Source organism: Uranotaenia lowii, chromosome 1 (genome assembly GCF_029784155.1).
Source record: "Uranotaenia lowii strain MFRU-FL chromosome 1, ASM2978415v1, whole genome shotgun sequence".
NCBI lineage: Eukaryota > Metazoa > Arthropoda > Insecta > Diptera > Culicidae > Uranotaenia > Uranotaenia lowii.
The window spans coordinates 103,335,897-103,348,148 of record NC_073691.1 but is presented as its reverse complement, the minus strand read 5'-3'; the positions used below and the strand labels follow the sequence as shown (position 1 = coordinate 103,348,148).

The 12,252-nt window shown below is 37.6% G+C and overlaps 1 protein-coding gene across 1 annotated transcript in view; it reads right to left on the bottom strand.

Moving 5' to 3' along the window:
* Positions 1 to 12,252, bottom strand: part of LOC129751824 (syntaxin-16) — a 101,737-nt gene that overhangs the window by 52,302 nt on the left and 37,183 nt on the right. Inside the window, exons 2-3 of the mRNA XM_055747559.1 lie at positions 4,715 to 4,821; positions 4,558 to 4,645 (exon numbers count right to left, since the gene is read on the bottom strand). Of these exons, the coding sequence (XP_055603534.1) occupies positions 4,558 to 4,645; positions 4,715 to 4,821 (195 nt within the window). The remainder of the gene's footprint in view (positions 1 to 4,557; positions 4,646 to 4,714; positions 4,822 to 12,252) is intronic.

The window sequence follows — 12,252 nt, the reverse complement described above, 5'->3', positions numbered from 1 at the left end:
AGATTTGTAATCGTTTATGATAAAAATTCGTGCCGGAAACATACAAAATCAACAAAGCTGTTGTTTCATAAATGAGGCTTGCTCAGTTTGGTGAAATATGTAAACCTATCCAATGCAAAACTCTCTCAACGACTTAAAAAAAGTTTTAAGAATGGTCATTCTAATGAAACAAAATTTGATGCCTGCTCACTGCTCGGTGATTTAATTAGATCAGTTTGACATTTGAACCTCTTTTTTGTTTTTTTTTCTTCTGTTTTCCATCCCTGGCGAAATGTGAGAAGTGAGAGAGAAAAATTTCTCCATGGGCGTTGCTTACAAAAGGGGGCAAATGGATTCATCATCCTTACATGATGTTTGAGTTTGTAACTCAAATATGGTTTTTTTTTTTCATTATATACCGTAGAAGAAAATTGAATTGTCATGTAAAAAAAGGTGAAATGGGTTCATCACTCTTAAAAGATGTCGAATTTTTTTTTGGAGAAAATTGTACAATGATTATTGTACAATGTAAGAATAAGCGCGTAAGAAGTTGAATTGTAAATTGAATAGTTGTTTGCCTTGAAATATGAATTGTGTTTTGAAATCCGGTGGTTTCAAGGGGGCCGGCATGTTCAATTTCTCACGTCTCACCAGCGTTGCCATATTTAAATCTGTATTTTCGAGCCCAAAAATCTTTTTAATCTGTATAAAATCTCAAAAATCTATATTGAAATCTGTATCAAAAATGTTCATTCCAGATACTTACGCTGAACTATGGTGACCTTTTTATAATGCGTAGTGCACTCATTTGGACTACGCTGCTCATTACTGCGGGCTGCTATTTGTGCGACATGTCAAACCATAGTGTTAAACCAGGGAGGTGGCAATCTAGAGTGCCTATAAGAAGAGTGACGCCAACTGTCAAAATTGGAATAGCGATGAACTGTCAGTGTCATTCCAAACGAACAAATGACCTGTCAAATTCAGCCTTCTCAGGCTGAATTTGACCGAATTTGACAGGTCATTTGTTCGTTTGGAATGACACTGACAGTTCATCGCTATTCCAATTTTTACAGTTGGCGTCACTCTACTTATAGGCACTCTATGGCAATCTAGTTCTTCTTTCGAACAAGAATCTTTTCTTTTTTTCTATCCATCGGGAGAGACGTTTATGGTGTTTTCCTCTCAAAGCAGTACGAAGTCTCAATAGTCAAAATTTCATCCAATGAGGAATCAGAATGATTAGTGTGCTATCAACCATACTTCTCTAGCATTTGACATTTAGTTCGGGTCCTTGACAGCAAAATGTCAGGTTTGTTATGGGCCCACAAAATCGTGGGCCCGTAATTTTGTTGGTTGTCAAATTCAATCACAAAGGATAGGGATGCCATCTCCCTGTGTTAAACCTGATATTTTGTATACACCAGTGATTGAAATCCTCACCAATTTTCTCATCAGAGGCATTCAAAATACACACTTTGAGGCCTCGCATAGCTATACAGGAGACGATACATATACATTCATTCAAACCTCCCCCCCATGAGGAGGATCTGCTCTGAGAGACACTATCCGTTTGCTGCCCCGAACGAACTCTCTCAACGTTCGGTTGCTACATGATGCATGAAGAAGACGAGGCACACATACTCATTTACGTTGTTGAATTTGAATAACTCCAGCCGACAGCTGTCGTTGAGGAGAACATCTTCAACCTCGCCGCAAAGGTTGAGGCAACAACAAAAACAACCGAACTTATTGCGTTGCACGGCCCGCAACGTATAGTGCAAAGAGGGGGGAGGAAAAAGAAACGAAAAAACTAGCTGCCTGCGTGCGGTTGCTGTGCAATAATAGCAATAGCAGAAAAATCTCGGGTATTCGATCCAGGCACAAACGAGGAGACTCGGGTTTGCTCTGCCTTTTGAATTCGGTTCCCTCAAGAATGTAACAGGAGATGAGTGAGAGCCATTCGTATGGTTTTTTGGATTCGCTGCCTCGAATGTACACTGCTTCTTGAAGGCGGGCCATATTGAGAGCGTATGCATCATCGGTTTTGTCGTTTTCGCTGCCTCAAAGCAACCTTTGCTTCCGAGTAAAGCAGTGAGCGAGAGAAGGTTGATTAATTCATGCTCAGCAAAATTCAATCACTGGTATACACGGAAAAAAATTACATGGGTTTTTCAAATACAGAGTCATGATAATTTTACTATATCCATCATTTAGTATTTTCGACCATGATTTAGTATTTTCTACCAAAAATCTGGGCGATGATACTACGACATAGTATTTTTACTATGCGAACTTTGACAGCTCATAGTAATTACCTCAAGTCAAAATTACCATGCGCATGATATTGTGATATTACACAATTCATGTTCTTGAAATTACTATGCCCATAGTAATGTTGAAACATCGTCATTCGTGTTGTCGAAAATACTATGCTCAATATAAATTCATAGTAATTTTACCAATGTGCATCGTTTGAGTGTTTGTTTTTTTTTCTGGTCAGTCGGTCGCGATTTCGGAACGCGGACCAAAGTGATTTTTTTTTTCCTGTTGGGGAGAGAGTCCACTGCGACCATTAAGTTGATCTATTGTGGTATTACCCCGCGTTATTATTTTTACTTTGCTATGCTACTTGACACACCTGCACTATTGGTTGAAGTTGCAGTTGTTTACCGGTAGCACTACGAGCACACACATAACTAGGTAGGATCTCCAAGTGCAATCTAAGTTCCCTTGAAAAGATCCATCCACATGCATGTGCTGCATCATTGAGGCGTACAATTCCAAGATATACACGGCTAGCATTTCACTAATGCTAAAACCGCCAACCTTCATCATACTATGTGTGCCAGGTTATGTAACGACCGGGATTCGATCTCATGAACGTTGGCTTAGAAGACAAGTATGTTATCCTCTAGGCAAAGCTCATCTGTTAATGAGGCGTCAATATGTTCGACCGCCTCGACTCATTGACAGTGATGAATACCATCCTTAAAAAAAGTTAGCTAATTTTTGAAGCCTAATATCTTTCTTATCTTAACTCTAATTGGAATGCAGTCTTCGGATGAAATATTTTTCATAATTTGGGCTTTAAGAAAAACCGTTTTTGAAAGAAATCGGCCGACGGGAACCAAAGTTATTGATGAAAAACTGGTTTTTCATGTTTCTCCCGAACAAAATGTCTCGAAATCCCATACAAACTTCAGGCTCGTTGAGCGACCCCTTCCCGTGATCCGATCTGGCCCAAATTTGGCATGAGATTTTGTACTAGGACTAGGATCAATTTCAGCCTGCAGCGCATAACATTTCACAGGTTTTGAATTTCCCATACAAATTTGGGTCAGTCTAGTGTACAAGAACCGTTTTTGGTTTAACTTTGTCCGATTAACTGTACCGGACAAAATATATGTCCGCTATGTGTGAAAATTAAGGTCCCGCAAAGTTTTAGGTCGATGTATTCCGTTAAATATAACGATTTGTCTGCTTCTGGTGTTTAACAATCAGTTGGGATTTGAACTTTGTGTCAATAGTCTTTATCATTAAAAGTTACATTTCCTATAATGCAATGAACAATTTTGGTATATGATTCTTAAACACAGGTCTTAAAACTTTCTTCAATTCTTTGCATGTTGTTTTGCATTGTAACGGTTCCGAACTCTAATCTGGAAGTTTTTCTTATTTGCAAGCGTAATAATTGATGGATGATGGAATCGATTGAATCATCAAAGTAGACTATTATTGATTGACTCGAAGTATAATTATACTTTGTCTACTTTGATGATAGGAGGGGGGGGGGGGATTGGGAAGGTGGGAAAATAGAATTCTGATTAATGTGGATCATCATTCTATTCAAAATAACTCTCTCAAATAGTTTACTTAAAGAAGGAAGCAACCTAATTGGTCGAGGACTGGAAGGCTCTGAAGCACTTTTTCCAGGTTTCAAAATTGGAGTTACTTTGGCATTTTTCCATTTATTGGGAAAATAAGCCGAGTGAAAACATTTATTGAAGATTTTAACTAAAAAATTTAAAATGCTTTCAGGCAACTTTTTAATAAGAATATAGAAAATCCCATCTTCCCCCGGAGCTTTCATATTTTTAAATTTTTTGAAAATCATTTAAGTTCATCAATATTTGTCTCACAAGAACTTTCAAATACATTTTGCTTAGAAAGAATATCATCAAATTCTAGAGAAATTTGAGCATCAATTGGACTTTCAACGTTTAAATTAAAATCATGAGCAGATTCAAATTGTTGGGCTAACCATAAAAAGAACCGTTCCCAATGACGAAATAGTTTAACCTTAAGAAAACATTATTGGCACTGGAAAAACCGAGTGGGCGGTAATAGAGGTCCGTTGCACATCCGCAAGTTAGGTATTCTAAAAAGAGTGTACATTTTTTGCATTCCACTAATTTTTTTTATTGAAAGAAGAGTTTTGAAATGTATTGGAAAAAACATGTTTGAAGTTGAAAAACCGCTTAACTGGGCGGTAGATGGTGACTAAATGGTATAATAATAAATTATTGTCAATAATTTATTGATGAGTTGCATAACATACTTTATAATAAAATTTACCTTTTTCTCATCTTCAACGCTTTCCGAAAGAACAGATCGCACTGTGTTGTTTTGAATATTGAGAAGGTCATCAATGCGAGTCTTTATCCTGTAGAATATTTAATGTCATTAATCTGTAAATTGCATAAAAAATACAACCAAATAAATTCAAACGAACTTAGATAACAAATAATGGATTTCTTCATATCTTCCTATCCAAATCGGATGCTCCAGCACGTTGTTGTCGGGCCCATTATTTAGCAATGCAAGATTATCAGAAGGTTGCTGAAAGCAATAATACACATTATTAATATATTGAGAAAACATTACTATAAATATAAACAGGGTGGCCACAGAACCGGGAAAACCGGGAATTGAAAATCGAATCGGGAAAACCAGGGAAAAACGAAGATCGATAGCTTTTAGAAAAAGATAGATTTCAAACATGTAGTCCAAGTCTATCACTGCTAACACATCTCTCACTGGAACGTTAGGTGGTTTCCCTCGGGCCCGAAGGGAGTCAATAAGATTCGATCTGGCGACAAGGTGGGAGTCACGACCAAACAATATGCTCAATGTCATGGTAACCTTGGCCACAACTACATAAATTGCTGCCAGCAATATTCACACGATAGAGTACCGCGCCTAAGGAATAATGATTGGACATGAGACGGGAAAATATACGAATAAAATCCCGACTCAGGTCCAACCTATTAAACCATGGTTTAAGCACTGACCACACTGACATGACACTTAGAACAAAAATTCAACCATTTTCTGTCTAATTTTTTGTTGTCAGATTTTGCAGGTTCGCAATACCGACGGCAGGTGGCGAACCTGAAAAAATTGACAAAAAATGCCCTGTAGGAAAAATGGTCCTGTTTAGCCCGATTTTATCGTAGAAATTGCGTGTTTTATTTTGAAAGTTGGGTGGCATTTCCTAACTGGGATAGCATTTCTTCAAATCGATCGACATTGCGTACTGTTGGAAAAATTATCCAGAAAACGAAATCGAGTGTCCAGTCAGTATGGTCAGTGGTTTAAGGCTTACCCTTGGGACAATCGAATGGAGCCACCGACCCAACTCATCCTCGTCCCATTTGCGCTGCCAGTTGACAAGAGAGTTTCTTCGAACCAAGAAGTAAAATTCATTGAAGACGATATCACGTTGGTACGTGTCGCCTTCCGTCGCCCCCACCTTTGCCAGAGCGTCTGCCTTCTCATTACCCGCTATCGAGCAATGCGAGGGAACCCAAACAAAGGTGATGTAAAAACGACGCCTTGTTAAAGCACTCAAAATATCCCGTATCTTCTCGAGGAAGAACGGCGAGTGCTTTCCCGGTCGTATTGAGCGTATTGCTTCAACAGAGCTTAGACTATCCGTTACAATATAGTAGTGCCCAACTGACCGTGAGGCGATACTGTCCAAGGCCCAGTGAATAGCAGCTAACTCTGCTATATATACAGAGCATGGTGACTGGAGATTATTAGAGGCGCTCGTTGTTTCGTTGAAAACTCCAAATCCCGTTGATTCCTCAATTAGAGACCCATCGGTAAAGTACATTTTATCAGCATCGACGTGTCTATATTTAGCTTCGAAAATTCTTGGAATCATAAGTGGGCGATGCGGATCCGGGATTCCACGAATTTCCTGCTGCATAGACAAATCAAACTGGACAGAAGAATCATCGTAGTCTGGGCTGAAAACACTAGTTGGAGAGTACGAAGAAGGGTGTACCTGCATTGACATTTGGACATGGTATATAGACATAAATCTGGTTTGAAAATTTTGCTCAAGTAACCTTTCAAAATTAACGATCACCAATGGGTTCATGACCTCACACCTGATGAGGAACCGAAGTGATAGTAGATTGTATCGATCTTTCGAAGGGAGTATTCCCGCCAAAACTTCAAGACTCATGTTGTGCGTTGAGGGCATACAGCCCAAAAGTTGTTGATATTCAAATGCTTCATAAAATTGTTCTTCCATTCAGGATAAAACGTTTCCATTCAGTCTCTTCCCAAAAGAGGAACGAAATTCTTCTTGCTTTTCAAAACAACCAACTCTTTCCTTTTTTTCAGATTATTGAGACTAACCAACACTTTGATTTGACCTACAATCTCAAGTTTGGCTCCATCCACAACAATCAATTTTTTGTTACATTTTTCTATCGCAAGAGAAGAGGAGTAAGCCATGATTTTTGGGCATCGCACGCGTTTTTGTTTTCGTCCATAATTTTTTTTAATTAAATTACAATAAAACTAGAAATTTTAAAATGGAACAGTGGAAAATGATAGATTAAGTGACTGGTGGTTGTTCCCGGAGTGCTTCGTATTTTGTTTCGGCCTGCTGAATCCTGGTTGGGGGAGTTCGGAAGGAATTTTAAAGTCAGCTGCTCCGGACTAGAGGAAAAGGTTTCTAGTCGAAAACTTTCAAGACTTATTTGGTGAGATCTAACCTTTTTTATTATATTAAACGTTATTTTCCTAATATACATTGGCATTAGATTAGTGTAGCTATTTTAAAATTATGCTGTAGGCATTTAAGACATCCATATGAAGCGTTTGGAAGGGAACTCCACGCTTTATTCCTCCCCTTGCTCCAGAATCTTTTGCGGTAATTACCACATGGTTGGCCTGGCCGTAGTTATCTCTGCAATGCATGTTTTATGTAACAGAGATAACGTCGAAAAGAAAAATGAAGGACGCAAGTCTTTTCATTTTCCAGGATGCTTACACGTTTTGGCTATGTTGGTAAAAGAAGAAGAAGAACATTTTTCTATCGCAAGAGAAGGAAACATTGCTTTGTAAAGGGTTTCGCTTATAACCGAAACCGCCGATCCTGTGTCTATTTCCATTGAAAGATTTTGATTACCTATAGACACATCTACATAACATGCCTCAGATGCACTATTAACATTTGTTATCATCAAACAATCTATTTCGCTTTCCTCACTAGAATCCTTCAGACGCAGTCTATCAAACTTATCAGAAGGAGAGACGTTTTTCCCTTCTTCTTCTTTTTCAATAAAATGAACATTCTTTTTTTCAAACCAGCAATCCCTGCGCAGATGTTCCGATCGACCACATTTGTTGCAAACCGCTCCAGAATGATTGAACTGTTTGCGACTATGAAAACGTTGATCGTTACTACCGTCTTTATCGAAACTCCTGCTTCTCGATCTATTTCTATCAACTCTCCCATAATTATTCTGATTATAATTAGTTCTGCCTTGATAACGCTGATTTTCAAAACGCTCACGACGGCCCAAACGATTTTTAATGGAAAAAATATCCGCATTAACTTCGCTGTGTTCACCAATAATCTTGGCGCGTTCCCCAGTTAGTTCGCTATTGATGATTAAGTTTGCTACCTCATCTAACTCCCGATCGTCATCCATAAGCAATTTATGCTGCAGAATTTTATCTCGAAGACCAATAATCAACCGATCCCTTATTGCTTCCTTTTTAAATTCTCGAAAATTGCATTTTTCTGCTAAAAGTTTAACAGCAAAAACGAAATTTTCCGAATTTTCACTGACCCCTTGAAATCTGTTGTAAAATTTGTATCTATGCATTAAGGCTGGTTGCGTTTTGTCAAAACGAGCTTTTAATTTGGTGATTATATCCCTATTTTGCAGGTTACTAAGGCTGATGTCATGCTGAAGCAACTAGCAACGCGACCTACAACGCAACGTTCACACGACTAACCAGCTCTCATTTGATCTCCATGGAAATCGCGCAGACCTGTCATACTGGTCGCTTTGTATAGCGCGACCAATCTGATGCCAATGTGTTTTGTAGCGCGACTAGTAGGAAATCCAATAGGAATATTGTTTTTTTCTCGATTTGAAGCAGTGATTCCGGGTTTTTCGTGAATTCTTAGTTCCGGCAAAAAAAAACAAGGAATTTTGTCGGTTCAAATTTTGGCATTCTTGCAATCCGGGTCGTGATTTGATGAGTTTTTGATGGCTCCCGAAAGAAAGGAGACGATTCAAAGCATTATCAGAGTAGAGAAGTGATGATTTGTAGGGAATTTCAAAGTCACAGGTCGCGCCAGCATGACATACCAATGCGTTGCAACGAAATCTTATTGGAACGTTGCGTTGCGTTGCGTTGCTAGTTGCTTCAGCATGACCAGAGATGCCAATGTGCCTGATTTTTCAGGCGTTGCCTGATTTTTCGAGGCTCTGCCTGACCCCCTGATAAGCCATTGATTTTCCCTGATTTTTGAAAATATGCCTGATTTTGCCTGATTTTTGCGAATGTCATGAAAAATGGGTAGTAAGGAACTGGAGTAGGTACCATAGCTGAAGTGAAAAAGTGAAAATGTGGCTGAATCAAAGCAATCGAAAGATTCTCGTTAATTCTTATTGAAAAAGAGAATTGAAGGGATTGCTTTGATGCAGCAGAATTATTCAACTAAGTAGGCTCCACAACACTTATTGGAGTGAAAATGTGGAGCGATGACCAAAAAAAAAAAGGTCATCACTTTGAGCGAAATTTCCGTTTCTTTTACGTATCCTGATTTTGCCTGATTTTTATTTCGCAAGTTCCCTGATTTTTGAAAATAAATGTTGGCAACCCTGAGCATGACATCAGCCTTACTTCCTCATTGGGGAAAAGTACACAGCAAAAAATTTCTTAAAGTACACGGAATCTAAAACACGAGTGATCTATTTTTTCTCGAGTGTAATTACAAAAAGATGTAATTTTAAACTTCTTTTGATATAATATTAGTCTTTTTTCCAAAATTGAATAAAAATAATCTGTTTTAATTTAATTTTACATTGCGTCATGCAAAAATCAACCGGTCAATGAAATTTATATCACAAACAGTGTAAAATTATATCTGTTCGAATCAAAATTGAATGTAAGTATTTAACCTGTGCCTTTCAATTTTTCAAGTTAGTTTGCGCGTCGGGCACAAAGTAAACAAGTCGCGGAAAATTATTTGGAAAAGAGTCGTTCAAAGGCATACAGGAGCACTTTAAGAGGCTTTTATAGTAGTAAGTTTATGAGACGTGAAATGAAGAATGCGATTGAAACTGATTAGTTTTCTCTCCATTACAGCAAGTTTTGTCTGAATAATCCAAGTGTGCAGGTGATGCTGACAGAAAAAGCATGATGGTATGGAACCAGTCGAGGATGCTGATGACGCTGATCCGAAAAACATCCCCGTGCTGGGAATCATCGGATGCAACAACAATTCCAGCCTGAAACTTTCCGTGATGCTTTTTTTATGTTCCAGTTTTGGAAATAAATGTGAATTAAAAATGATACATGTGGCGTATTCTTTCAAAGACAAAACAAAAAAACCATAACATTTAGCATAAACTTCAATATTTACGATAATAAATTTTAAAATTTACATCCATGTGTATTTTTACACGACGGCTTTTGTGATCCGATCTCGTGCATTGATTTCGATCCAAATTTACACGACTCAAAAATTACATCCTTGGAAAAATACACCGTGATAGAAATTTATATCAAAATCGATGTTCCGTTTTCGTGCATCGTTTTCGATCTAAATTTACACGAATTTTTCTTGCTGTGTAGTTTTATTTCATCATAAAGGTCGCGGTACACCTCAGGTGAAAATGAAAAATCTTATTTTATCAAAAACTCAAAAAAGTGACACATATTGGCTTTGTAACATGGTGGAATCGTTGGGGAATAGTTAAAAGATGAATATTGAACTGGCCTCGGTGTTCAAAACCTCCCCAACCAGAGGTGCCAGGTCGTTTTGTCAAAAATCAGGACAACGCGAAGAAAAAAATCAGGATTTTTCAGGACACCGCTAAATTGGTGAAATTAACATGCAGTTCTGCTTAGATTGCATAACTTAAGGCAAAAAATAGGTGCTGAAGACGCCTCGAATTATGCAACTGAAACAAGAATCAACTTGGCTGACCAGTAGTAAATATCGAAAAACATCATTTGAATATCATTTCAACGAACGATTATCATTGGTTGAACTGATTAAACTACTTTTTTTAAGATTTGTTTGATATTCTCATCATTTAACAATATATTTAATTAGAATTTGAATATTCTTTTAAAAATCAGGACATTTATGGGCCATTTTTCAAAAATCAGGACAATTCAAGCGTTTTTGAAAAATCAGGACGGCCTCTCGAAAATCAGGACAAATCCTGAAAAATCAGGACACCTGACACCCCTGTCCCCAACAAACCATTAAGCACTGTTATAGGCCGCATATGGGAAGTATATCAGCATTTCAGTGCCTATTAGCCGTAATAAACGTTTACAAATGCTAATTGGCCCTGTGACATTCAAACTTCAACTAAGCTTTATATGAGCTTAGATAGTAAATGTCAGTGCCTTTAACCGGCTTTGTGGGTGTCATTTTCCCAAAAAAAAAAAAGAAAAACAAAAGTCAACAATCAAAAAACATAAGAATCTTCAACGTACCTTTCTATTGAGAAGTATTTCCTAAGCGATCAAAATAGTCTTCGGTATTAAAAAAAGACAAGGAAAAGTTTATAAGGCGCTATGACCGAGCTGCTAATTTTTCTACTACCAAAAGGCAACGGTGGACCTCCCGGGAGCTGTCGAAGATCACTGAGGACCGCGAAGCTATCACCTACGTTACTTATCATGGAAAGTGGAAGAACCTTGGGAAACTCTTTTAAGTGATGCAGTTATGAAAGCCCGGAGGAAACTCGCACTGTGCCTAGGACCCTGTTCCCGAAAGATGCAGTCCGATTTAACATAGGAGTGAGGAAAATTTTCTAAATAAGTTTCCCTATGAAAAGTATATTTTCTGCTGCCAGTGAAGATGCGAAATTTTTTATTAAGAAAGCAAAGAAATGATGTATTCTGTAAACGAAAATATTATGTTGTCAAAAGATAAGTTTTTAAAAATAAATAAAAAAAATTCAGTTTTATGCTGAAGTTTCCTTTATTTGACCAATAAGCTCTAAGAAATTGAATTTATCATCTTTGTATTGTATATATGAAACTGATAGAATAATATCAGCTCAGGGCACCGGTAGAGCATTTCAATTTAAATACCACTATTTTTCCCAGGTTGACAACATTGCTGGATTGGATCAAGAAGCAAAGGTGCTGATAAATACTGGCAACTGCCAAGACAAGAGTTCGATTCCTGTGTCTAGAGCAACATTCCATTCGTAGAAAAAAATCAGCAGCTAGGGACCCAGACAACCATTTGGTGGGTATATCAAATTTGCAACATAAATATACGAGCAAATATACGTGTAAACATATCGTATATAATGCAGCAAAACCAGTATATACGTATCATTTTGGAGGCCATATAGGTACATTAGCACACATATTCTTGATTTGGATTGTTTTGTCGTAATAAAAATCATGCAATATATTTAAATACGATAAAGAATATGCATGGGACGCACATTGAAGGTGCATATATACGAATTGTCGTAATGAAAACATGCAATGCATGTAAATACGATGAAGGATATGCATGGGCCGCACATTGTAGGTGCAGATATACGAAAATGAGTTTAAATAACATTCATACGATATAATCTGTAAGATAATATACGACTTCTGGTTGTCTGGGGAAAGAAGGGATGAAAGAGATAAAGAAACGAATAGCATATGGGGAAAAAGACAAAAAAACATGAACAACTTTTTTATTTTATTTTTTTTTGTGTTGACCTGTGGGTTGTACCCACTGGAAAAATATTTGACAAGCCGTAT